At 44.1% G+C, this 26,953-nt stretch overlaps 2 protein-coding genes across 13 annotated transcripts in view; both read left to right on the top strand.

Moving 5' to 3' along the window:
• The first annotated feature begins 1,180 nt into the window (after positions 1-1,180).
• Positions 1,181-11,451, top strand: LOC310686205 (radial spoke head protein 6 homolog A-like). The gene is made up of 6 exons (XM_083459402.1): positions 1,181-1,939; positions 3,778-4,012; positions 4,508-5,266; positions 6,662-6,800; positions 8,584-8,701; positions 11,090-11,451. Exons 1-6 carry the CDS (start codon positions 1,281-1,283, stop codon positions 11,319-11,321), a joined length of 2,142 nt encoding a protein of 713 aa, XP_083315528.1. The 5' UTR covers positions 1,181-1,280; the 3' UTR covers positions 11,322-11,451.
• Positions 11,452-13,181: 1,730 nt separating this feature from the next.
• The window catches only part of CENPE (centromere protein E), a 37,823-nt gene continuing 24,051 nt past the window's right edge, over positions 13,182-26,953 (top strand). For 7 of the 12 annotated variants that reach the window (XM_083459194.1, XM_083459193.1, XM_083459186.1 and 4 more), the window contains exons 1-14: positions 13,219-13,369; positions 15,782-15,876; positions 16,132-16,221; positions 16,302-16,420; positions 17,093-17,215; positions 17,509-17,590; positions 18,091-18,158; positions 18,798-18,863; positions 22,080-22,131; positions 23,159-23,246; positions 23,536-23,665; positions 24,340-24,459; positions 24,808-24,942; positions 25,694-25,829. In XM_083459194.1, the coding sequence (XP_083315320.1) occupies positions 13,314-13,369; positions 15,782-15,876; positions 16,132-16,221; positions 16,302-16,420; positions 17,093-17,215; positions 17,509-17,590; positions 18,091-18,158; positions 18,798-18,863; positions 22,080-22,131; positions 23,159-23,246; positions 23,536-23,665; positions 24,340-24,459; positions 24,808-24,942; positions 25,694-25,829 (1,360 nt within the window). In that variant the 5' untranslated portion in view covers positions 13,219-13,313. Of the gene's footprint in view, positions 13,370-15,781; positions 15,877-16,131; positions 16,222-16,301; positions 16,421-17,092; positions 17,216-17,508; positions 17,591-18,090; positions 18,159-18,797; positions 18,864-22,079; positions 22,132-23,158; positions 23,247-23,535; positions 23,666-24,339; positions 24,460-24,807; positions 24,943-25,693; positions 25,830-26,953 lie in introns of all 12 variants that reach the window. The other 5 variants (XM_083459192.1, XM_083459189.1, XM_083459191.1 and 2 more) reach the window with 2 other exon arrangements.

Genomic DNA, 26,953 nt, shown 5'->3' with positions numbered 1-26,953 from the left:
CACCATCAGAGCACTCCTGACATATGGTTGTCAAGCCTCTGCTTAAAGACCTCCAAAGAAGGAGACTCCACCACGCTCCTTGGCAGCAAATTCCACTGTCAAACAGCTCTTACTGTCAGGAAGTTCTTCCTAATGTTTAGGTGGAATCTTCTTTCTTGTAGTTTGGATCCATTGCTCCGTGTCCGCTTCTCTGGAGCAGCAGAAAACAACCTTTCTCCCTCCTCTATGTGACATCCTTTTATATCATATAGATATATATTGATGTTGTTGTTAATACCATGCTTGTCTGACTGGGTTGCCCCATCTACTCTAGGCAGCTTCCAACAGAATATAAAAATACAACTACGCATCACAAATTAAAAACTTCCCAATCCAGGGCTGCTGATCTGAGATTCCACAAAGCTGTTTGATCTCAGCCAGGAGTTCCATAGAATTGGGACCCACAAAACCAAATGCACAACTCCTGGTGGATAAATATCTGAGTCATTGGGGACCATGAATAGCTCAGTTGGTTAAGAGCATAGTGCTGATATGTCAAGATCACAAGCTTAATTCCTATGTGGGACAGCTGCAGATTCCTCCATTGCAGAGGGGTTGGACTAAATGATCCTCAGAAGTAAATTGCCGTTTATTCCATTTATATATCCCTTTATCCGAAGATCCCAGGGCAGTGTACAACAATAAAAACTTAATCTACATAGCACAATAAAAAAATAAAATCTTTCTCTGTTTTCTCTCTCTCTATATGTCATGTACATATATATAGATGTGTGTGTATGCATATCTGTATATATACACATACACATAATAATAAATATGTTTCTCTGTGTTTGTTTCATTGTTCTTTTATTGTGGATTCATATATGAATGAAGATGAACAGGAATTACTTTTAGGGTCTCCCTCCCGTCTCCAAGCAGCACAACTACCCAGACGTCGACCAAAGAGCTGCTTCTTTGAGTGGCAAAGCATTCATTCACACATATCTCCTGATAAGCACAAGGAGGCGGGACCTTTCCCCCTTCCTCCCTCATCAATCCTCCTATCAGGATGAGCCTTCGGGTTGCCCTCCCGCTCCCACCTCCAACATCAGCAGCCGTTTGCTCTCCTTGTGGCTCCTCCCATTCTGGGCGACGCGGCCAATCCGCTCCCCCTAGCAACGGTGTCAGGTTTACCTTAGCAACGCCCGTGCTGCTGCTGCTGCTGCTGGTGGAAGCCGTTGCTAGCGAGAAACAGAGAAAGAGGGCGAAGCTAAAGAAGGCCGCAGGTCTCCCACTTCCCCATGGCAGATCCTCCAGGCGACCAGCCTCAGAATGGGGAGAACCCCCAGCAGCAGGAGCCCTCCAGGCAGCCCAGCCAGCCAGACCCCGGGGTGCTGCAGCCAGAGGCAGCCCCTCCAGTGATTTCTGAACCTGAGGGAGGCCAAGGCCCTGACCAGGACGGCTCCATTTCTGGTGAATTCCCAGATCAGCTACCACGAGGCAGCATGTACCAACCCCAGGAGCCAAGGCTGAGCGTCTATGAACAGCCAGACGGAAGAGGCGGCATGTACCAGCCTCACCAGGCGAGGGGCGCCCTGTTTCAGGCGAGGGGCGGCATGCCTTGGCAGCAGCAACAGCCCCAGCTGCTGCAACCGCCCACCCTGCCCAGGGGAAGCCTCCCTCAGATTCAAGACCCCATGGGAGCCATGTATCAGGACCAAATGCAGCAGCCGATCACAAGAGGCAGCTTCCACGTGCCGGTGTCGAGAGGCAGCCAAATCATGCAACAGGAGAGCTTAGTTCACGGCCCTTACCAAGCCCACGAGCCTGGCATCGGCCTCTACCAGTTGGGGGCCACCTTGATGGAAGACCAGATCCCGGATCCGGGACCCAGGGCGTTGGCGATAAAGAATGCCAAGGCCTACCTGCTGAAGACGAGCCTCAAAACCGGCGTGAGCTTGTGAGTATGGGTAGAAATGGAACCTGAAAAAGGAAGAATCTCGTCAAGTGGGACTGGGCAAAATGTGGGTAGCAAAGGAGTCCGCCCAAATGGAATACGTGTGTCATAGGATGTGATCTTGGGGCTGGGGAAATGGCTGTAGCCCTCTGCGTGTTCTTGGGCTCTGACTATCATTAGCCCCAGGATAGTTCAGTCAGTAGAGCTTGAGACATTTAATCCCAGGAACGTGGGCTTGAACCCCGCATTGGGCAAAATATTTCTGCATTGGGAGGGGGTTGGACTAGAGAACCCTTGTGGTCCCTTCCAACTCTACAATTCTGTGATTTGATGATGGGAATTGTAGTCCTAATAGCAGAACTAAATGTCTTGGAAGAGGCCATGGAAGCTTAAGCAGGTGCACTGCACACTGCATGATTTTGTTGCAGGTCCCACTAATTTCTTGTTGGCCTTATGTGCCAAAGCACCCACCAATTATGTTTCAGCTGATGTGGAATGGGCGTATGAACAGCAGGAAATTTTATATATCTATACTTTCCGTTGTATATAGTTGATTATAGGAAGGGAATCATCCTGCTGTAGATGAAATAGCAAGATGGGGAGCAGATGGAATTTATAGGCTGCAATCTATTGCACATTTATTTTTTTATTTTTTTTAATTAAATTTTTATTGAATTCTTGAAAAATACATACAAACATTACATACAAACATTAACAAGGTAATAATACCACGACAAGAATAAAAAAGAGAGAAAAAAAAGAAAAACAAGAAAAAAAGGGAAAATGGAGAAAAAAGTCACATATTTGACACATACCAACATAAAATAGACTAAATTACAAAACAGTTGGCTTCCATCCATCACGGTTTGGCTTAGATAATTTGTAACCTTTCTGCAGTTGTTATGTAACAGCTCTATACATTCTATACATTGTAGGTTTTAAATATCTTCCACTGTGATTTTGATCGTTCCTAAATTAACTTCAATATAGCTAAGGAATTTATTCCAGTCATTCTTTAGCTTTGTGTTTTTTTGATGCCTGATTCTTTGTGTCATTCTCGCTAACAATCCATTGCACATTTAAATAGGAGTAAGCCCCTTTGAAACACAGTGACACTTTCAAGTAAACATACATAGGATTGCTCAGTAATTCACCATAAAAAACCCAAAGACATTGTTGCCTCTGTGTGCTTTAGGGCTGGAATAAGGGGGAGGTTCTCAGATGGCAGGACATTATGGCAGAGAGGATAACATTGTTCATAAATGTAACTGTTTCTTAATGGTGGACTGAGTGCCCTCACACTATAATATTAAAGCAATGGAGCACATAACTTTTAAAGAGATTTAGCAATACTTGATAAATAATTGTTCATTTTAAATGTGACAAATTGACGTGGGAAACTTGTGCCAATTGTCAGGAGTCGCATTATGGGAACTGTCCAATAGCTGCCTGTGAGATCAGCGCAACATTTCACACAGTTCTCTCTAGACGGAAGTAGGAAATTGCAACCAATCCAGCAACCAAATATAATACTGCAATTAGGATTTCCCTACAACAGAAATGCTGTCTCCAAAGAAAATGCTTAGAGCATGGGTGGGTGACCTGTGGCTCTCCTGTGGACTACAACTCCCATCACCCCTGGCCATTGGCCATACTAGCTGAGGCTGCTGGGAGTTGGAGTCCAACAACTTTTGGAGAGCTGCAGTTTCCTAACCACTGTCTTAGAGAATACATTGTGCTTTCACAAATATATGAAACCAATTCTATTCAGAATGCACTGCAGTAAGCTGATACCATGTCTCCTCTGGGACGGCGTGGCATCTCTTTTCCTAATTTCATAGGTATGACCATCTTGCTGACATGCTGGCTAAGATTCTGGATGAGCGACCTGAAAACCCAGCTGACATAATTGAGAACATCAGTAAGGAAGTGAAGTGTGCTCGGTTCCAGAAGAAATTGGACACTCTCCGAGACGAATATGAGAAACATCCAACTTTTGAACTGGCTGAAATGTATAAGACATTGTTCCAGAAAGGTGGTGGAGAAGGAACAGACCAAGAAATGGAAGAGGAATTGGTGAGTCACTGCAACACATAAAAACTGAAAAACTCATTGACACCTGCCCAACTCTACTCTTCCCCATTCAGAATGCTAGCAATAAACTGTTAAAAGCTAGAACAGGCCAATTCCCCTTTCTTCAGTTTTCTTTCTCTTACCCTCAGCGCTCTCTCAACAATCTGTAAGTTCTGGAAGCTCAAAGGTCCTTGTCAGAACCACTGGGCTCAGTCATAGTTGTAGAAAGAGCATAAGGAATTTGTGTCTGGTTAAACTTAACTATTAAGCTCACCATAGCCTTAACATGCTTATTTTTCAGGCCCATGAATTTGCATGCATACAAGCAAGGCAGCAATTTTGTTCATACTTACTTGGGAGTAAATCCCATTGAACTCAGTAAACTTGCACAGGATTGGGCTGCACACAAATTTAGGATCACTATGTATAGAAGTAAATAATTATTAACAAAAGCTGTTTATAATTATGCTTATCTAATTTTGGCATTTCCCCCACTAGCCAGAAACTCCTCTACCCAATGTCATGGAGACAGCCTTCTATTTTGAACAGGCTGGAATTGGCTTGAGCTTAGAAGAATATTACCACATATTCCTGGCCCTCAAACTGCTGGTCAACACACATCCAATCCAGACTTGTCGCTTCTGGGGCAAAATCCTAGGCATTGAAGCAAACTATATTGTAGCTGAAATTGAGTTCCGTGAGGGAGAGGAGGAGGAAGAGGCAGAGGAGGAGGAATTGGCTGAGGAGGGACAAAAAGAGGGGAGCGAAGGCAGAGATGAGGATGAAGAGGAAGATGAAGAAAAAGATGAGCCACCAAAGCCGAACTACAAGCCACCACCAGTAATACCAAAAGAAGATAATCGAACCGGGGCCAATAAATACACTTATTTTGTTTGCAATGAACCAGGGAAACCCTGGGTGAGATTACCCCATGTGACACCTGCGCAGATAGTGAATGCCCGGAAGATCAAGAAATACTTCACGGGAAGACTAGATGCTCCCATTGTGAGTTATCCACCTTTCCCAGGCAATGAGTCCAATTACCTGCGAGCCCAGATTGCCCGCATTTCAGCAGCGACCCAGATCAGCCCATTGGGCTTTTATCAATTTGGAGAAGAGGAAGGAGATGAAGAGGAAGAGGGAGGAGCTGGAAGGGACAGTTATGAAGAAAATCCTGACTTTGAGCCTATTTCTGTGCCAGAGTTGGTAGAATCCCTTGCCAACTGGGTCCACCATGTACAGAATATTCTAATGCAGGTATGCTTAAGGAGTTTACAGAGCATCACATAGGGCTCACTAAGTGCCTTTTTTATTATTAAGGGGTCTATCAATAAATAGTGATAAATACATCTTACAATCATACAAAGAATATATTTAGATGAAACATTATCTTCATTGCTTCTTGCTTGCCCAAATAGTGCTGTACCACCCATCAGTTTCAACTGGATGGCCTTATATCCTCCCTTTTCCAACACCAATGCAGATGGGCTGCTTTGGCGAGTGTCCTGAACAGCTGCAGCAACTCAGCCTGATGGTCTATATAGGCTCAGCAGTGCCTAGTCCTGATAAAAGTAACCTCCCAGAAACAACACCCTCGTAGAGGCCTCTGCTTTTACAAGAGATGGGTGGTTGGGGGCTGATGTTAATGAATATCAGTGCAGTCATATCTTGGATCCCGAACGCTTTGAGACTCGAACATTTTGGCTCCAGAACGCCGCAAACCCAGAAGCGAGTGTTCGCACATGTTCGTTGGAACCCAAATGTTCAATGTGGCTTCTGATTGCGTGCAGGAAGCTCCTGCAGCCAATTGAAAGCCGCACCTTGGTTGTCGAACATTTTTGGAAGTTGAACAGACTTCTGGAATGGATTCTGTTTGTCAGCCAAGGTACAACTGTATCTTTCCCCACTCCCCATCTTCCAACTTCCAGAAGCCCAGCCCTCTTTTAATGGTCAGCAACATCAGACTGGGGAGCCAGATATCTATCTGTCTGGCCCTTGGAACACTCTCCAGGCCACACCCCAAGTTCTTCCCTCACTGGAATGTCTCCTTGAACTCTGATGAGGCCTGTTGCTCATCTGGATGGAGAAAATAAAGCAATGTGTGAATACACATAACTGTACAAAGGTAACATCTACATTAATTGCTCTGCTCACTTGTTTCTGGCTCTACCCATACACAATAGAATCTGGTCCTTGGGCTGACAGGTTCCCCCACCTCTGCTCTAGATAGATAACACTCTGTCTTAGAGCATCCAGCTGCTTAGTCCTCCTTTTGGCCCATGGCATGTAGTGTCCTCCAGTTGAAGCAAGTTCAACATTTCATATTGGGACCTGTGCATGAAATCCAGTAGATACAGGAGGAAAGCCACATGTGCCTTATGAGAGGCTGCTCTGCTTTTGCAGGGCATGGGATTACATTCAAAAGGCATAGCAGAGATGGAGGTTAACACAAAAAAAGAACACTCACAAAGAGAAACGGGGGGGGGAAATAAAGAGTGCTTTAAGAATCCAATTGAGTATAAATTCCCTCTGTTCCTTCCTTTTTGTAAGATGCCCATGGCTTCATATTATTAGCCAAGGAATATTGCCTTACTGGATGCTAACCAAGTTCACATTAATCTTGCTTTGTAACCCATGGTATATTGCATGTAGGGACGCTGTACTTGGGTTAATCCCTATCAAAAATCAGAGGAAGAAGAAGAAGAGGATGAGGAAGAGGAGAGACCAGATGAACAAGAAGAATCACAAGAAGTAGGACCCCCACTTCTCACGCCACTCTCTGAAGACGCAGGTACACCAGTGGCCAGACATGTTTGATGCTTCCCCCCCCCTTTCCTTTACAGATATTACAGACTTGGAGGCATTGGCAGAAAGCAGTGCAGAAAGAAGGTGGTGGTTTGGGATTGTAGATCATTGTAGATCTTCATAGTGATTTTTAATAGTATAGTTTAAAAAAGGGGAACTCATTTTTCCTCAATCAAACATGGAAGTAAGGCAACAACAGGGACTTCAGTTGGAATGTAGATTAATGCTAACATTTTTATCAGTCAAAGAAAATCCCGTGTTGCAAAACAGGACACTCTAAACAACATGCAACACGTCGGCTACAACAACAACAAGCAATACTAACAAAATCTTTATAACATTATACTGTTTCAAAATTCATAAACAGAAGAGATATGATATGTGCATATGTGCATGGAGTCACAAATAACAGGTATCAAATAAGTGTTCCATAAACAAGAATGGTAGGCGTGGTAAGTCACTGAGATGGAGGCAAAATGCCTTTCCAAGGTCAGTAGCCTATAAATGTAAGGTGATAGGTGCTCCGAACGTAGCAGTAGGGTACTCCAAGCACAGCAGCAAACAGAACACTTCTTCCAGGATACTGAACTGTTTCAATGATAATTCTTCATCAGGTGGCAATGATATAAAATGAAATACATTACATTCAAATACAATACAGAGATTGAAATGACAGGCCTGCATATAAACAACCCATAATAAATACATACCAAATTAATTGTCCCCAAAGGTACATCAATTAGCCATGGATCAGCAATCACTTAAAAGTGTAGCAAGCTGATACTTTTGACAGAACCCTAGTAGCATTATGAAGGCTATCCACAGGTACAATGAATCACATAAAATTTCTGTATAGGAGAGCATCGATCCCACATTAGGATCAAGTCATGGAGGCACCTCTAGTTGAGCACTTTGTAATACACCATCATGCAGATACAGACCTACTTTACACAGTCCTATGGGTTAATCAGAGAAAATTTGGGATGACATCATCTTAAATTACTGTGCCAACAAAAAACCAGACTGATTTACTTGTTTAAATCCCTGCACCCGGGGAGTTTGAATACTGAATTAGATTTCAATTGTTTTATTTAAGTTTTCTGATAAAGATGGCTACTGTTTGTGTTCTCTTTGCTAGATGTTGGATACTGTAGCTTTAAATTTCCTGAAATTTTATGCGATCCATTGCACCTGTGGATAAGTGATACTGATACTGTTGGCAGAACCCTAAAGGCTTTCCCCAGGTGCAATGAATCACATAAAATTTCAGGAAATTTAAAGATACAGTATGTTTAGAACATTTTTATCAGGGCATCTTCAATAAATCATTGGCTTAATCAATCTATCTTAGCATTGCTTGTCTCAGTCCATTCAAAGAACATGGGGGCATTCTCATTGAAATATCAGTGAAACTAAAAAGACTGAAAGCATTTTTCGCAGAGAGACAGCCATACTCATGTTTTCTTCCTTAGGTTAACATCAACATAAAGTTACAAATGGTGTGATGTATGTAAGAGAAGTGTGCCCGTTCAGGGTTTGAGCCAGCTTGGAAGACTTAATATTGTATGTGCCTCACATTAGGCAACATTTTTGTTTATTTCCGTCCTTCCTGAAAAGATCCCTCACTGTCCTGATGCTGCTTTTTCTTCAAACAACTGTTTAAGAAATGTACTCTAGCATGTTTTATCCTCAGGTAAAAGTTTTACACATGCAAAATGTCTTACTTAATTTTTCTCAAGTAACCAAGAATAAATTTGTTTCTTAAACAGACATTCAGAACATCCCACCATGGTCAGCAGAAACATCAACAAACTTAGTTCCTCAATATGCCCTTGCAGTTCTTCAGGCCAATTTATGGCCTGGGGCTTATGCCTTTGCTATTGGAAGGTAAGAAGCAGAAATCACTTGGGTTGCATGATAATCTGTTGTTTCTTATTCTAATTGTATAATCTTTCCAAAGCTGCTATTAGGTTTTCCTTTTTTTAATAAAAAAGCATTTTTATTAAGTTTTCCATTTTAACAATCCAATCAAATCACATTAAATATTCCAGATTATACCCTGCTATTAGGTTTTCCAAGGAACGGGTGCCAGTAGAGGCTTCTTTTGAAATGCTAATAGCAATTTCAGGGAAGCCATATTTGGCAAGTCTGTGGAAGGGAGCGGAAGGGTTAAACATTCACTTCTCGTCTTTCATTTGGCCTTAAGTTTCTTTTTCGTCATATCTGGAAGGAGAAGCAAGCAGTGAGTGTATGTCACCTGAACTGTAATGTGCAATTCTTGTATCAATTAATTGGAGGAGCATTACCGTATTTTTCGTCCCATAGGACGCTCCGTCCCATAGGACGCACCTAGTTTTTTGGGGGGAAAATAAAAGAAAAAAAATTCCCTTTATTTCCCCCCCAAAAGCAAGTCGGGGAAACAGAACCAGGTCGAGGAACAGCGGGATGGCGGCGCTACGCTTCCCTGCTGTCCCCCGAGCTTGTGGGGCTGGCCGATGTCTGCCTCGTGCGAGGGGCGCTCTGCATCAGGGCGCCTGCCCCCCCCACGGGGCGGCAGGCTGCTATCCGCAGCGTGGGGAGCCTTGCGGGGAACTCCTGCAAGGCTCCCCACGCTGCAGATGTCTGCCTGGAGCGGGGGGCACTCTGCTTCAGGGCGCCCCTCGCGCTGGGCGGCAGGCTGCTATCCGCAGCGTGGGGAGCCTTGCGGGGAACTCCTGCAAGCCTCCCCACGCTGCGGATGTCTGCCTGGCGCAGGGGCGCTCTGCTTCAGGGCACCCCTCGCGCTGGGCAGCAGGCTGCTATCCGCAGCCTAGACATCCCTGCCGTACCTCCCGTAGGGCTGCCTAGGCTGCGGATGTGTTCCCGAAGCCTGGAGAGCGAGAGGGGTCGGTGCGCACCGACCCCTCTCGCTCTCCAAGCTTCAGCAAAAGCCTGCATTCGCCCCATAGGACGCACCCAGATTTCCCCTTCATTTTTGGAGGGGAAAAAGTGCGTCCTATAGGGCGAAAAATACGGTATATTGTTGTTCCAATCATTTTGGAAATGAGCCATAGTGGAGACTGTGGTGTCTTTGTGATTTATACAACCTGAGTCTACAGTGGAGGGGATCACAGCACATCACCCCAGGAGGCTCTTGCTTTTCCTATAGCCACAGCCTTGAATTCCGGCAGAAATTAGGCCTGGTTTTTTCTGACTTTCCAGCCTGCTGCTTTTGCATCAAGCTTCTAGCTCTCATAACTCAACTCTCCCCTCTGGTCTTTTGTCTTTCTAACTAACTTGACATTATGTTGTTGTTGTTTAGTTGTTTAGTTGTGTCCGACTCTTCGTGACCCCATGGACCAGAGCACGCCAGGCACTTCTGTCTTCCACTGCCTCCCGCAGTTTGGTCAAACTCATGCTGGTAGCTTCGCAAACACCATCCAACCATCTCGTCCACTGTCGTCCCCTTCTCCTTGTGCCCTCCATCTTTCCCAACATCAGGGTCTTTTCCAGGGAGTCTTCTCTTTGCATGAGGTGGCCAAAGTATTGGAGCCTCAGCTTCAGGATCTGTCCTTCCAGTGAGCACTCAGGGCTGGTTTCCTTAAGAATGGATCGGTTTGATCTTTTTGCAGTCCATGGGACTCTCAAGAGTCTCCTCCAGCACCATAATTCAAAAGCATCAATTCTTCAGCGATCAGCCTTCTATATGGTCCAGCTTTCACTTCCATACATCACTACTGGGAAAACCATAGCTTTTACTATACGGACCTTTGTTGGCATGGTGATGTCTCTACTTTTTAAGATGCTGTCTAGGTTTACTTGACAGTATACAGTGGGCCATTACCAGGCTGGCCTGGATATTCCAGCAATCGAATCCATGTTGGATCCAGAAATTAGAAGGGGACGCATACACACACCCCAAAACAACAACAACAACACTATGATGTGATCACGGTATGAGGGTATGCATTTCCTTCATTTGCTGTGATTTTGGGGGAAGGTAATGCAATGTCACTTCACATATTTTTCTTTACTAAGGTGGCAATCCTATACTTAGCTCCCTGGGAGCAAGTCCCATTGAACTCAAGAAGGCTTTCTTTTGAGTAAGCATGCGTAGGATCCAGCTGTTAATCTTTCAGATGGTAGATGGTACAGAGGAGGAAACCTTGCAATTAAGCTTTTGGCAGTAGCCATATATCATACATAAATTATAGATCCAGCCTCAAGCCTTGGAAAGTAAGGACAGTTGGATTTTTCCTTTCAAGTAATATTATGATATTTCACTTCTTCCTTTAGGAAATTTGATAACATCTACATTGGCTGGGGTCACAAATACAGTGCAGAAAATTTCAGCCCTCAGTTGCCACCACCCGTGCAAACTGAGTACCTTAGTGGGCCAGAAATCACAGAAACAACAGACCCAACTGTGGAAGAAGAGATGGCACTCAAGGCTGCACAAGAGGAAGCACTGGCAGCTGAAGAAATGGAAGAGATGGATGAGGAAGAGGATGAAGAGGATGATGATTAAACTCCAAAGAGCAAGAATTGCTATAATAATTTTTTCCTAAGCATGTATAAACTTTTCTACTAATGTATTAGAATAAGCAAAGTATAATATATAGAAATATATGAATAGCTGTTGGATTAATTTCAAAGAAGTGTTTTGTCTTACTGTTTTTAGGACTGGTGCTTTTACTGTAGTTAGATGAAAAGCTTTACCTGTTAATGGAGCCACTTGGAGACCTTGGCAACAAGCAACTAATACATCTCATTAATGTTATCATTATTAATAATATTAGAACAAACAGAGTGCTGAATGTTCAGACAGACAAACTTTGTCCTAATCCTTCTCACACTGTATAACAGCACAGGTTTTTTCTATGAGTCAACCATAAGGGGGTCTGAAAGGTAGGATATAAACATTTTAATATATAAATATCATAATTACTCTTCATGAAGGCAGGCCAGTACTTTTCTGGTAGCATTAAGGCCCAAACAAGAACATTGGGGGGGGGGGTAACTTGATCTCCCAACTTAAAAATCAACTTTAAAGCTGCTCTGTGGGTTCCCATTTTAAAAAATTTTTCTAGCAGTGCTAGGGAAGGGGATGTTTAACATTTTCCCCATGCTTATTTCTCAATCTAAATCAGCACCTCACAGCTGCTGTTAGACACACCAGGGAACAGATAGAGGTACTTCAGAGTGGAGATTTAGATTGGGGAAACAGTGCAGGGGGGAAAGGCTTAAAAACACTAGCAAATGATTCCGTGCTGGATCCAGGGATTATTAGAAGGGTGTGGCATACAGCCTACTTCCTCCCCGCCAAACTCATAACAATATATACATCTGCGGTGACCACTCAAAATAGCAGCTGTAAGCTATTACCTCTTAGCCACTTCCTCTCCACTTGTGATAATAACTATTAACTGCTAAAAAAAAATTGCACTGACAAGGCACTTTTTAAAAAAGTTCGAAAACCCTCGAAATTCACACATACCCGACCTAGAGGGGGCGGGGTATATGATTTTCCTGCCATTTATTCTACAGGAGGAGGGTGACACCGCTGCCCAATTACATTCGTGATACATTCTTGAGTTCCCCGTTGTTTTGAGGCTGTTCTTATTTTTTCTGTAAACATTTTTTCTGTAAAGACATCTGAAGGCAGCCCTGTTTGGGGAAGTTTTTAATATTTAATGCTGTATTGTTTTTAACACTTGATTGAAGGCCGCCCAGAGTGGCTGGGGAAACTCAGCCAGATGGGCGGGGTATTATTAATAATAATAATAATAATAATAATAATAATAATAAAACTGCCTTGAGTCCTTGCCAAGGGCGTAAAGCGATAAATATTTTCCTACGGGCAGCTGCAACTGGCACTTTCAATCAGCTGAGTGGTGGGGGAGGCGCTCTAAATAAACAGGAAAATATGCCCCGCTCTGCCTCTCAATCCAAAAGCTCTTTTGAGGAACTATTGGAACAAAAGGTGTAAAGTAACAAGGCTTAGCAGCTTCTTCCGCGAACAACATAAGCGCTTTAAAGCGGACGCATTTAATCAACGCGCTCGCAAGGCAGAGAATCCGATACAGCCAATCAGCAAGCGGCTTTCTGCCTGGCCTGACCCCACCCAAGAGCGACAACGAGGCTGAGGGGAGGGAGGGGAAACAACAAAGGAACCTTTTTAACCCTATCACCACCGCGGCCCTTTTAAAACAAGGAAAAGGGGGAAGCCAGGGTAGTAGTCCGCCCCCTTTCACTCATTTCCCGAGGGACAAGAAGGAGGCTCGAATCTGTCGAAATTCCCTTTGGTAATTTATACAGGGTCGAGCGCCTCCCCCCGCCCAGGCGCCTGAGATGGATTCGCCCGCCCACCCCCTTTCCTTAGACATTAGTGCGGTCCAACTTGTGGGCGGGGACGTCACCAACGGACCAATAGAAAAGGGTCCCGGGGGGAAATTCAAACTGTGGAAGTGAAATTGAGGTCCGGTGGCGGGTGAGGGCGGTGGTGGCTTCTTTTGGAGAGATGGCTGAGGAAGGCGGCGTCACGGTCTGCGTGCGGGTGCGCCCGCTTATTGCGAGGTGAGTTTCTGAGGGGGGGGGGGAATGGAAGTGCACAATAATTCCCCCACATCTTGCTCCGCGTTTACTCCGAAGTAACCCCTCCCTGGTGTTTCTAAGGGGTCTACTTCGAAGTAAGCACGCGTGGAGAGGTGCGCGGCCTTAACAGCCTGGCTAAACATGCATGCGAAGGAAGCCTTACTCTTCAATAGGGCGCACATCCTTTTCTTGCGACTGTCCTCTGTTTCTATTTCTATTTGCTTTTATTTTCTTCTCCCCCCACTTAAAAAAAATTAAAATGCGCGTGGGTTAAAAGGAAAAAAATCTGGGTTTTTTAATTGCTGTAACCCCGGCTTGGTGGTGAAGGGCGGGTAATACATTTGCTGTTGAAAATAATCATGAAAGGCCTTCCAACCCTGCTTCCCCCCTCACCTTAAATTTTATAATTTATACCCCGCCCATCTGGCTGTGGTTAGAGCAGTGGTTCCCGACCTTTGTCTGACCATGCCCCACCTAAGCATCTCTAAAATCCTGATGCCCCCCTCCCCCATGACATATAATTCTTATTACTCAAAAAGTGAACTTCTATTCACGTGGAGGAAGCCTAAAAGGGCATTGACTGTTGATAACTGTTTCTCAAATTGCCCCCCTGTGGGGTGTGTGCACCACGTTGGGAACCATCGGACTAGGAGCTGGGAGACCAGGGTTCAAATCCTTGCTCTGCCATATAGCTTGCTTGGGCCAGTCACTTGACTGACAGCCTAACCTACCTTGCAGGGCCATTGTGAGGATTAAGTGAGGATGGGAGGAGACGTGCAAGGCCACTTTTGCTCCTTACAGAGGGTGGCATATACAGTGGTGCCCCGCAAGACGAATGCCTCACAAGACGAAAAACTCGCTAGACGAAAGGGTTTTGCGTTTTTTGAGTCGCTTCGCAAGACAAATTTCCCTATGGGCTTGCTTTGCAAGACGAAACGTCTTGCGAGTTCTTGCAAGTTTGTTTCCTTTTTCTTTAAGCCGTTAATAGCCGCTAATAGCCGTGCTTCGCAAGACGAAGAGACTCGCGGAACATATTAATTTCGTCTTGCGAGGCACCACTGTAAGTTAAATAAGTAAACTCAGCTGCTTGCAGCCATTCTCGTTCTAGCCCCCAGTTACCTTTGGGTGGGTGACATGAGGTGGACAGAAAGCCTCCTTTGTTCTCCATCTAAGGCCAGGAACCTTCAGCCACTACTGAGAATGCTTGGTTCCCTGTTTGCGGGGGCTGTGGCTTTATCTGTGAGGCTAATGGCATCCTCAGCATCTTAGAGTAAGCTGTATTTCCATAGCGACCACTAGGGTGATGCTGCTCTCCAGGAAATGGTAGCCATTTCCCCACCACCTTCACTTGGTTGGAGGCAACATCATTTTGTAAGTAGAACAACAATAGCCAGAAGAACAGTAGGCAAACTATAGCTAGAGTTGGTGTGTTGAGTTTTGGAGTGGGCTGAAGGATGGCTTGACATGCTCCATGTGCTAAATCCCAAAGCTCTGGCAGCAGGTGGGAGGGAGCAGCCCTAGAGATTTATGGAGAAGCAAGATCTGCCAGGGTATTAATGCTGTGAGCCCATCCTATGCTCGGGTTGTATATACAAGTATGTCAATAAAACCATATCCTAAAAATGCTACCTGTCTTTTAGGTAGGCGTGTATAGGGTTGTGCTGTAAATCTGAGATGCACTTTTATAATCTTCAGAAAGTGAATATTATGTCTAAAATGCTCCAGAAGGGTATGGGTATACTCTAAAATAGGCATGTTTAAAAAGGCATTTAATCAAATAGGAGCTGGATTTTAAAAGTTGTTCTTAGAGGGACAAAGCAAACACTCACAGGTGCTTCATTCCTAGGACTGGTTCCACCACCCTTAAATTTGGATACAAATAAGTGCGTACAATGTGCTTTGCACATGCTCTGCACAGCAAGGTATTCAATATAACTTGCACATTGTCATAAAGTTAAGTCAACAGTTGCAAACATCTCTAGATTTTTTTATTTTTTAAATTTCTATACCGCTTTATATTTTTAAGAAAAATCACACAGCGGTTTACAGCATATTTAATCAATAAAACATAAAACAATCTGAAGAAAGTCGAATATAGAGTATACAGTCAAAGCAACATAACAGAACACTAAAATATGATCTTAAAGATTTCAAAATAAAACATTATGAAGGAGGTAAACTACAGAATACATATTTAACATAGTAGGGCTGGTGAGTGTGGGTCCCGCCCCCTAGGCCAGGTGGAAAGGGCCTTGCAGGGAGCGACCTTCACACTCACAGCCGAGCGATGTTCCTGAGATAGTCTCAGGACCAGACAATTAGAAGATCAGTATTTCTTTAACACCATCAATTTCTCTATACTCTGGAATCTCTAACAGTGTTTTGTTCCTTAAGAGAAAATGCAGACCATGAAGAGAAACAGAACATTTTGTGGAAAACTGAGGAATGCACCATATCTCAGGTTGATGGGACAAAATCTTTCACCTTTGGTAAGCACTCGATAAGCACTGAAATACTTTGTAAACTTCTCTGAGGGTTGGTTTGTTTACAATCAAGTGCTGTATAAATTTTATTAAGTACATAAATATTGGTATACCATAAAAACATGCAAACAACTTTTTTGAAAGCAGCCAGGTGTGCTTCTACCAGTCTAACTTACAAGTTGGCAATCTGACAAATCTTGAAGATAGAGTTTGATTTCTGTGAACTGAACCTTTTCTCTTTTTTTTTTTTTCTTTTTGAAGATCGGGTGTTTCATTCTTCAGAAAATACCACAGAAGTCTACGAAGGGGTGGCTGCTTCAATTATAAAGTCTGCTGTTCAGGGATATAATGGTACCTTAAAGATCAACACATTTGAATGCTTGCACTGTATTTGGGTAGTGGTCTGAGCTAACCATTGCTTTTCCTTTTAGGAACTATTTTTGCCTATGGCCAAACTGCTTCCGGGAAAACTTACACAATGTTGGGCACCAAAGATTGCCCAGGAATCATACCGATGGCCATCAATGATGTTTTCAATAGCATCTGTGGAGTAAGTTTTTCTACTAGATGAACTTTGTTTCAGATACCATATTAGTGCTGCAAAGCTGCATATTGAACCTGCTTTGACGATTTCTTAGCTCCTCTTAGGAGAAAAGGCTGTGCAGCCCCTATATAGCAGTTTCCATTTCCCACATAATAATCTTGTTGGCCAATAAGTATTGTGAGTGGAACCAATACAGTAATACCTCCACGAACATCTGTCTTGTCTAGCGTCCATTCTGGCGAATGTCCGCGGCAAACCCTGAAGTACCGGAACGGGTTACTTCTGGGTTTGCCGCTCGCGCATGTGCAGAAGCACAAACTGCTCCGCACGCGTGCGCAGACGCGGCGCTTTGCCCTGCATCCTTTTCAGCTAGCAGCCGGGGCTCTGGCCGGGGCTCTGGAATGACTGTATAGAGATCAGGAATGAGAAACTGTTGTTCTTCAGAAGTTGTTGGAGTCCGATCCCATCACATCCATCAGCTATGCTAGCTGGGGCTGATAGGAGCTGCAGTGCAGCATCATTTGGAGGTCCATAGTTCCACATCTGTAGTATAGTTCATAAGGAAGCAGGGAATGTTTTAGTGATGGCATTGGATGGGGTGGAGGGGGCAGGGAGCCATGTTACATTAGTTCTCTACAATTAGGGATGCTGATGCATGCATGCTCTTTACTTTTTTAGAATCCTGACAGGGAGTTCCTACTCCGTGTATCATATATGGAAATCCACAATGATAGAGTTCAGGACCTACTGTGCAGCAACATAAAAAAAAAGAAACCCTTGGTTGTTCGTGAAGACATCAGTGTAAGTAACCATCGCTACCTTTCCAAGTGACAGTGCCAAAGCTCCCACATGGCCTTGTAACAGGGAAAGTAAAATTCTGGAAGTCAGCATGGTGTTGACAGTGGCCTACTTGGACTCTGCCCATTTTGCTTCTGCGTTGATTAAAATCTATTTTTCTTAAAGTTGACCTAAAGTTAGCTAACTGCCTAATAGCTTTGCATTGCCTATATACAAAGAGGTAACACCTAGAATCAATACTGTCATGTTATGTGATTTTATTTTATTTTAATTTTATTTTTTAAAATCTCTTGTAGAGGCAAATCTTTGTTGAAGATCTGAGCGAAGAGGTGGTGGTTTCTCCAGAGCAAGTTGTGAGCTGGCTGCAGAAAGGAGAAAGTAAGACTTAATATCTGGTGTGACTTAAACACATACAGAGCTTCCTGTACAGCTCTGATACAGTGGTACCTTGGTTTACGAACTTAATCTGTTCCGGAAGTTCGTTCCAAAACCTAGGTGCACCTTCCCATAGAAAGTAATGCAAAATGGATTCATTCGTTCCAAACTTTTAAAAACAATCAGTAGCTGAACTGGGATCCACACAGATCCCCTGCCCCGTTGCTGCGGGAAATGTTCCCTAGAGGTGCACCTCCCATAGCGGCAAGGGGGGGGGAGTTGTGCTCCCACCAACCAGATGACAATGGAAGTGTGGCACTCAAAATGGAAGTGCACACCCGAACGGAGTACGTTCGTATACAAAAAAAACCCCCCGCAACCCGGAACACTCATTTTCAGGTTTGAAGTGTTCATAATCCAGAAAGTTTAACTAGGCTGTTCATAACCCAAGGTACCACTGTACTTCTGAATCCATCAACTTTATTGTGTTTTGTTCTGAATAGAAAACAGACACTATGGTGAGACCAATATGAATGACAGAAGTAGCCGCTCGCATGCAATCTTCCGCATGGTAAGTGATCATGAATTTTTATTTGACTGATTTCTTTTAGTTCAGAGATCGGAAACCTCTGGCCCTCTCTGATGTTCCTGGACTCCAAAGTCCCATCAGTTCTGACCATTGGCCGTACTGATGGGAGATGGAGTCCAACAACATCCAGAGGGCACCAGGTTCCCTATTCCTGGTTAGCACCTGGCTATGATGTCTGGAAGGATATGAGAGGGAGATATTTGTTGTTGTTGTTGTTGTTGTTGTTGTTGTTGTTGTTGTTGTTGTTGTTGTTGTTATACAATTCTACCACTGGGCAATTTACAATATAAAAACACAAAAATATATGCCATAAGAATAAACAAAAACAATAAAACACATAGTTTAAAAGGCCATTGATCATTTAATTAACCAGAGGCCTAAGAGAAGAGGAATATTTTTGCCTGGCGCCTAAAATATGTAACAAAAGCACCAGGCATGCCTCCCTGGGGAGAACATTCCACAAGATATGCCAGTTCTAGGTTCTGTTGGTCGAGGGTAGGTGTGCTACAGTATATAGACCCACACGTCTCAAACTGGTATTCGTGGTGGCTATTTTTGTTGGTTTATAATTTGTGATGTGATAGTAAAACAATTTCACAACCTTGCTTGCTTTTTTTAAAGATAATTGAAAGCAAAGAGAAGACTGATAGTTCAAGCTACGATGGCGCTGTAATGGTATCTCACTTGGTGAGTTCTTTGAAAAATAGAACTGAGGTTTGTAATGGGTTGGTAGAAAAAAAACACTTGAAGGATGCTGCAGCTTGTGTGCATTACAGGGACATGAGACGAGCCCTGCTGGATCAGACCAATGGCCTGTTGGTTCTAGCATCCTGTCCTCACAGTGGTGAACCAGGTGCCCAAGATCCAAGCAGGACCCCAGCTTAACAGCAGTTTCTCTACTTAAGATTCACAGCAGCTGGTAGTGGAGGTGGAACTTAGCCATCATAGCTAGTAGTCCTTGCTAGACTTGTGCTCTATGGATTTGTCTGATCCTCTTTTAAAGGCTTCCAAGTTGGTGGCCATTACTACTTACTGGGTGAGTGAATTCCGTAGTTTATGTAACTGTGTGAAGAAGTTCTCTCTTGTCTGTCCTGAATCTTAGCTTTGTTGGCTGGCCCCGAGTTCTAGAATTATATGAGAGATGGAGAGAAACTTAGCCCTATCTGCCTTCTCGATACCATGCATAATCTTATACACCTCTAGCAGGTCCCTCCTTAACTTGCCTTTCCTCTGAAAGCCCCAAATGCTTTAACATTTGGAAGAAAGAGGTTTGTGTGCCATATGACCCATTCTGCCCCCTAAGCTAGGCTGCTGCCCTAAGACGAAGTACTGTGGTACCTCGCAAGACGAAAGAGTTTTCCGTTTTTTTTTTTTTTTTTTTTTTTAATAAATGCTTTTTATTGTATTTCCTTCATCACATACATCCAAAAAGGCACATCCAAAAGGAGACATTAAAAGTTAGACATTAAACATTAAAAGGACATTAAGTAGAAAAAGAAAGAATAAAGAGAGAAAAAAAAAAAAGGAGCAAAAGAAAAAAGAAAAAGAAAAACATGTACCACATATTTACATCGACTTCCTTCCCTCCTGATTTCGGGTTTCTACTTTTGATAAATTCATCTTACAGCTGGTGTTAGTTTATGGTTTATAGCATCGGAAGAGTTAAATCAAACCTACTGCAGTTGTTAGGTTACCAGAATCGCCTTCAATATATACCATAAATTTATTCCAATCCTCCGTTTTCCGTTTTTTGAGTCGTTCTGCAAGACAAATTTCCCTATGGGCTTGCTTCGCAAGACGAAACTTCTTGCGAGTTTGTTTCCTTTTTCTTAAAGCCGCTAATAGCCATGCTTCGCAAGACGAAAAAACCGCAAGACGAAGAGACTCGCAGAACAGATTACCGTATTTTTCGTCCCATAGGACGCACCTAGTTTTTTTGGGGGGAAATAAAGGGGGGGGAAATTCCCTTTATTTCCCCCCCAAAAGCAGGTCGGGGAAACAGAACCAGGTCGAGGAACAGCGGGATGGCGGCGCTGCGCCTCCCTGCTGTCCCCCGAGCTTGTGGGGCTGGCTGATGTCTGCCCCGTGCGAGGGGCGCTCTGCATCAGGGCGCCCCCCCCCCTGTGGGGCAGCAGGCTGCTATCCGCAGCGTGGGGAGCCTTGCCGGGAACTCCTGCAAGGCTCCCCACGCTGCGGATGTCTGCCTGGCGCGGGGGCGCTCTGCTTCAGGGCGCCCCACCCGCCGAGCGGCAGGCTGCTATCCGCAGCCTAGACATCCCTGCCGGACCTCCCGTATGGCTGCCTAGGCTGCGGATGTGTTCCTGAAGCCTGGAGAGCGAGAGGGGTCGGTGCGCACTGACCCCTCTCGCTCTCCAAGCTTCAGCAAAAGCCTGCATTCGCCCCATAGGACACACCCAGATTTCCCCTTCATTTTTGGAGGGGAAAAAGTACGTCCTATAGGGCAAAAAATACGGTAATTTCGTCTTGCGAGGCACCACTGTAGAGGATGTTGTCTTGCCACCAGTCTGGTTGACTTGGCTATACAGAAAGAGGAGAGGGGTGCCATCTTCTACTTCGGCTCAGGTAGCGAAATATATTGGGCCAGCCTTGTGTGCTTTCTGTTTGAGATCTGGCCGGCAGAGCCAAATATATATTGGGACTGTGGAAGGCTGTGGAATGAACTTCTGAAGTGTTTAGTAGGCCTGTTTCTGCCTGGGAAATAGCAGCAGCAGAAATTCAGTTGATCTGGGTTTCCAGTCCGTTTGGCACAGCAATCATAATGCTTATTCAAAAGCAAGTTCCATTGACATTGCGGGAACATACTGAAGAGGTGCAGACTAAACAATGCCCATATTATTATTACATTTATGTCCCATCTTCAAGAAACTAAGGTGGCCTACTTGATTTTGTCCCCCTCCATTTTAGCCTTACATCAACCCTACGAGGTAGGTTAGGTTGAGAGGCCAAGGTGACTCAGTGAGCTTTGTGGCCATGTGGGGATTTGAACCCTGGCCTCCTAGGTCCTAGCCAGACACTCACCACTATGCCACATTGGTTCCTTGGACTATAGTAGAAATTCAGTTATGTCTGTTCTTCTTAAAGTGGTCAAAACATCAAATCGGAGATTATGCACATCCTTCTACCTTTTTCTTCTGTTGCAGACCATCCTGAATCTGAGATGCAATCTAAAAATTCCTCTGTTCTTTCGCTTTCATGAAATGTTAAATGTTGTTGTAATGGTTCTAGGGGTTGCTCGTGCGTAAATTGGCTCCACACCTGGCTGGGTTGCCTGAGTGAACCCTTTCTGTCTGGACAGCCACTCGCCCGTGGCTGTCTCAATCGCTGGCAGAATCCGTCAGTGGGCGTTTCTTGAACTTCTTCCAGCAAAGAATCTCTTTGACGCCTAGTCTCTGCCTACTTTCCCTGTACGGAAGCCTTCTGTGCAGGGAGGGTGTGGGCATCGGAGGACCCGTGCTCTCCCCGCTGGTCCCCGGCGAGGAGTCTTGGAGCCACCTCGCCGATTCCCCCATCTGCCCCCCTTCTCCACTAGTGCTACGCTGATTTCCTTTCCCAGAAGATGTGCTGCTTCTCTCCCTCCCGGGACGCTCTCCGGAATCCCTCTGGAGCCCTCCCTCTCCCTCTGGCTCCGATGGCAGTTCCCTGACAGTTGTTCAGTTGAACGTATTTTCTCCCAGATGTAGTGACCAGTGCTGCACAAAATTGTTGTTCCTTTGATTTAAACTCCTGGCCAGGGACCTTTTTCTGCTCATGTACAGTCTCAGGAACTCATTTTTCTCAGGCTTTTATCTGCCACTGTTTGGAATTCAGTCATTCAATCAATAGGTGATTTGAATAGATCTTGTGTGAGACTGGTGTCTAACACAGTCTGTCTTGAATTTTCAGAATTTCGTAGATCTGGCAGGAAGTGAAAGAGCTAGCCAGACTGGTGCTGAAGGTATGTAGCTGATGATGATCGAGCTTTTCCGGTAATCTGCTAAATACTAACTTGTAAAACATGTAAAAAATCCAACAAGTAATTTCCACCCCCAGGGTTCTGTTGCTGGGCATGCTTGCTCTTATTTATGTAAGCCATTTACAGCTTAACAGTAAACTTCATCATATTTGGAACACAAGACTGATGCAGATGTAACATTCCCACCTGGTAGACTCTTGCACAAAAATCTAACTTCTCTATGGCAAAGATGAGGAATCTTTGGTGCTCTAGAAGTTGGATGCAAACTCCGAGCAATCCTAGTCAATATGACCAGTGGTCAGCAATGATGGAACAACACATTGGAGGACCACAAGTTCCTCATCCCTGCTTCTGCAGAGACTATTGTAAACTGCACCACTATCCTTGGATGAAGGGTGGTATATAAATTTAATGAATATAATATTTGGTTATAGGCCTTCTAGTGTTATCTTCCTCCTTTTGGCTGAAATTATTCAATGTTTCGGAGTTAAATGGCGTAATTCATCACACCACTAATAATGTTGAAATCTTATTGGGTGTCTCAAATGCTGTCCTTTCATTGACAGAAGGAATCGGTTGGCAAAACAGGGGAGAGATTATTTTTTTTGGTGATGAACCCTACACAGGACCCTGTGCCCCTCTTTAATCTGCTGCAGAGGACTGAGGAATCATCTAGAGCAGATTTAAGGACGGAATGGGGAATCGCTGAAAAATGCCCATTCTGCTGATAGTTGCCTTTTGTCAGGAGACAGGCAACTTTGGATACTGCCTAGTATTGTTATTTAACACTTTATAAAGTGCCTAAAACTTTCTCTTAATAGGAATCTATTTTCATGTCTGAAAAGATAGTGAGCCTACAGGTAAAAACAATACAGTAGGGGGTGACATGGAGAATGAAGAAGAAAGCAATCAAATTCAGGAGCTCTTGACTATGTTAACTCCCAATATGGTAGCAAAACAAATTTTGTGGAAGGAGCTGTCTGAAAATAAAATTATGTTTGATGCCTAGGGATTCGTCTCAAAGAAGGTTGCAATATAAACCGGAGCCTCTCCATCTTGGGCCAAGTTATCAAGAAGCTATGTGACGATCAGGCTGGGTAAGGACAATGTAGTTAAGAAAGGTTCTTTAGTTTGTGCTGTAGTGAAAAGTGTTCTCACTTTATTCTAGACCAGGCAGCCAATGTAGTACCATCCCTAGGTGATTTGACTACAGTTCCCACCACCACAGGTCTGGGCTTGATGGGAGTTCTCATCCAACAACCTTTGGAAGACACCACATTGGGCTGTCTCTGTCCTATGTAATTGATCAGCTCTTGGGCCAATTTTGCCTCTACTTAATAAGTAAAAACTTCCTTGTTCCTTTTTTTGGTCATCCTCTTTCACCAGAGGCTACATTAACTACAGAGATAGCAAACTGACACGGATTCTGCAGAATTCGCTGGGTGGAAATGCTAAGACTGTTATTATCTGCACAGTCACTCCGGCATCCTTAGAAGAAACTCTTAGCACACTCCAGGTAAAACCGTACAGTTCCATTTCCTTCCCTGAAAAGGTTTGTGGGCAAAATTGCCCAAAGTGACAAATAGGCAAGAAATTATTTCCCTTTCTCTTTAAACTTGCATGCTTTGTTCTAGTATATGTAACTGCAGTTACAGATCTATGAGAAATCAGACTTCCCCTTCAATGGGAAGTAGTCTAGCACTTCCTCTAATAGCTGGCATGGATACTGACATTTGCAGAAGCAACCCCTTCAACTCTTTTAAAAAGAGAGCCTGTGAAGACTAAGATTTCATGGTAGTCATGGAGTCTTGAATATCAGGTGGAAAAGGAAAAACTGCGGAGGAATGGCCTACTTGAGCTCCCGATCGCTTATCTGTTGCCCTCCAGATGTTGGAGGACTCCAGCTCCAATCAGCCATGGTCAACATGGTCAGATGATGGGAGTTGTAGTTCAACAACAACTGGAGGGCACAAGATTGGCTAACCTAGGCTTATTCCTTCTGTGGGGAGGTGAAGGTATGCTGCAACATTTCGTTTAATGCATCCCATTTGTATTTACTGTAATAGCAAATGTTGATTTTTATGATTCCATGCTTCTATAATTTTCGAAAAGAGATTTTGCACAAATGTAATTTTTTCCTGACTTCACCTTCAAAGAGCAGTTCTGACTCCATGTGCCCATCTCTCCTAGTTTGCCAGTACAGCTAAAAATATGAAAAATAGCCCCATAGTAAACGAAGTTCTAACTGAGGATGCCCTTCTAAAGAGATACCGTTCAGAAATAGAAGACCTGAAACGACGCCTAGAAGAGGTAAGTTGTCTACCTTGATATCTAAGAGGCTGGAATGGGTTGAGTCTGGCCAAATTTCAATGGCAACTCTTAATAAAGTTGATGACCATTTCGTGCAGAGGTTCCATTCCCTGCCCCCACATATGTTGGAGGAGCATATATAAGGGATATTGAGGGATTTTACTACCCCAAGATAGATTGAAAATGTGGCCTGGGGTAGTAAAAGTATTCCCAAAAGTGTGTAAGTTTTCAGCAGGTCTTAGGAAAATCTGTTATGAAGGGTATTTTTTGTATTTCTTGGGAAATCACCTTACTGTGAACAACATTGTGTGCCTTTCATCCTTTGGTATTGATGCTTTCCCTTTGTAGGTTTCACCACAATCCCAGCTGGCACAGATCATTGAAGAGAAGAACGCTCTTCAAAAAGAACAGCAGGAGAAAATAAGGGCTCTCACTGAGATGCTGGTGACGGCACCTTCTTTTGCATCTGCGCAAGACTTCAAGGTAATATTTAAAAATTTAAGTGTTGTGGGACCTTTGGTGGAAAACTGGTGGTCCTTCCACATTTCTTGTAGCAGCTGTTATTAAGTAACCAAATGGGGTGAGGGAAACCTGGGAATGACTAGAAGGGTGCCACTGTAGAAAAGGCCCTTCCAATGTGTGGAAGCTTAACATAGCTCTGTTAAGGCATGCTTGAAGCAGGAAGCTCATACTGGGAAGCTGGCATAAGAACAGGCACCAGCAACTGAGTGTGCTTTAATGGTGCCAGGAGGGTGAATGGAGCCTGCTGCTCTCCAGTCCAGCCCTCGCCACCGAGGGCCCTGCGCAACTTTGCAGCTCGTGGAGGGCAGCGTGAGAAGGATGCCATGTGCCCTCAACCAAGGCCTGGGATCGAAGGGCATGTGGCAGTTGCGTCTTAAGTCACTCTCCCCGGCTCCCAGCCTTTAAAATAGAGCTTTGTGTAGAATTCTGTAGCTGCTACTTGTCACCCAGCCAGTGAGACACAGCGAGTTCAAGTTGCTTATGGTGCTTGCAAACATGTTTTAGGAAAGTTTCCCCTCTCCGTTTGCAACTTTTTTTGCAAATGCTTCTGGTAGAACCTACTAGCTTCAACTAGCTAGCTTCAACTGAATTTGTCGTCACTAGGCCACATACAAATTCCAAGGCATCAGCAAATGGGATTGTGCTTATAAAAAGATCTAACTTCCTTTAATTCTCCTATGTGCCTTGATTTTTTTGATTATTTTTTTTAAAGGTTCGAAGGAAGCGGAGAGTGACCTGGGCTCCAGGAGCAATAAACCAGGAAGGAGGGGAACGTCTCCTGGGAAGCTTTCCATCAAAAGCCAAACAGTTTAAAACATCTTTGTCTTGTCTATCAGAGATGGAAGAGTGTAAGTTTGTTATGCGTAGAAACTATTTAAAAAGGTGCTATATCAATCAATTAATCTTTATTACGGTCCAGAGACCCAACAAATCATTACAAATCAATACACAATTCATACAGCCTACCTCCAGGTTGCTATATAAAATATGGGCTGAAGAATTGTAGGTTGGGATACGTTAGAACTTAGATAATACATTGTTTAACATATCCACAGTGAGCTGCAAATAGTTAAACCATTGCAGCTATTTTGAAGGCTGTCTTTAAGCTGCATATGTTAATTCTATTGAGTGCTATTGCTAGATCTGAAGAGGACAGAGAAGGGCAAGAGGGCTCTTGGCATAACTTAGCATGCTCCGTTTATCTCCTGGTTGCTCCAGAGATCTGATTCTGAGATCGATCTTTAGGCACTAGGGACAGCTGGCTTCCTAGCAAAGGCTACTGTAGCTAACTCTCGCTGCTTGCATTTGGCTGCTCATGCTCTCTTTCTCCTATGGCAGGGGAGAATTAGACCCATTGGTTCCCAAGGTAACCAAAGCTCAGTTCCTTTCTCTACATCTTTCTGCATTTGTCTCAAGAACTTAGTCATGGAATTGTAGCGTTGGAAGGGATCCCAAAGGTCATCTCATCCAACCCCCTGCAATGCAGGAATCTCAGCTAAGGCATCCATGACAGATGGTCATCTAACCTCTGCTTAGAAACCTCCAAGGAAGGAGAGTCCACAACCTCGCATGGGAGTCAGTTCCACTGTTGAACCGCTCCTACTGTCAGAAAGTTCTTCCTGGTGTTTAGTCAGAATCTCCTTTTTTTGGTAACTTGAAGCCATGGGTTCAAGTCCTACCTCCAGAGCAGGAGAAAACAAACTTGCTCTGTTGGAAGCCCTTGAGTTATTTGAAGATGGCTATCATCTCTCCCCGTAGTCTCCTCTTTTCCAGGCTAAACATACCCAGCTCCTTCAAACTTTCCTCATAAGACTTGGTTTCCAGACCCTTGATCATCTTGGTCACCCTCCTTTGCACACGTTCCAGTTTGTCAGTCGCCTTCTTAAATTGTGGTGCCCAGAACTGGACCCAGTTTTCCAGTTGTGGTCTGACCAAGGCAGAACAGAGTGGTACTGTTACTTCCCATATCTGC

This window comes from Podarcis liolepis, assembly GCF_965112155.1.
Source record: "Podarcis liolepis genome assembly, chromosome: 9".
In the NCBI taxonomy this organism is placed as follows: Eukaryota; Metazoa; Chordata; class Lepidosauria; order Squamata; family Lacertidae; genus Podarcis; species Podarcis liolepis.
This window is presented reverse-complemented; position numbering and strand designations above follow the sequence as displayed.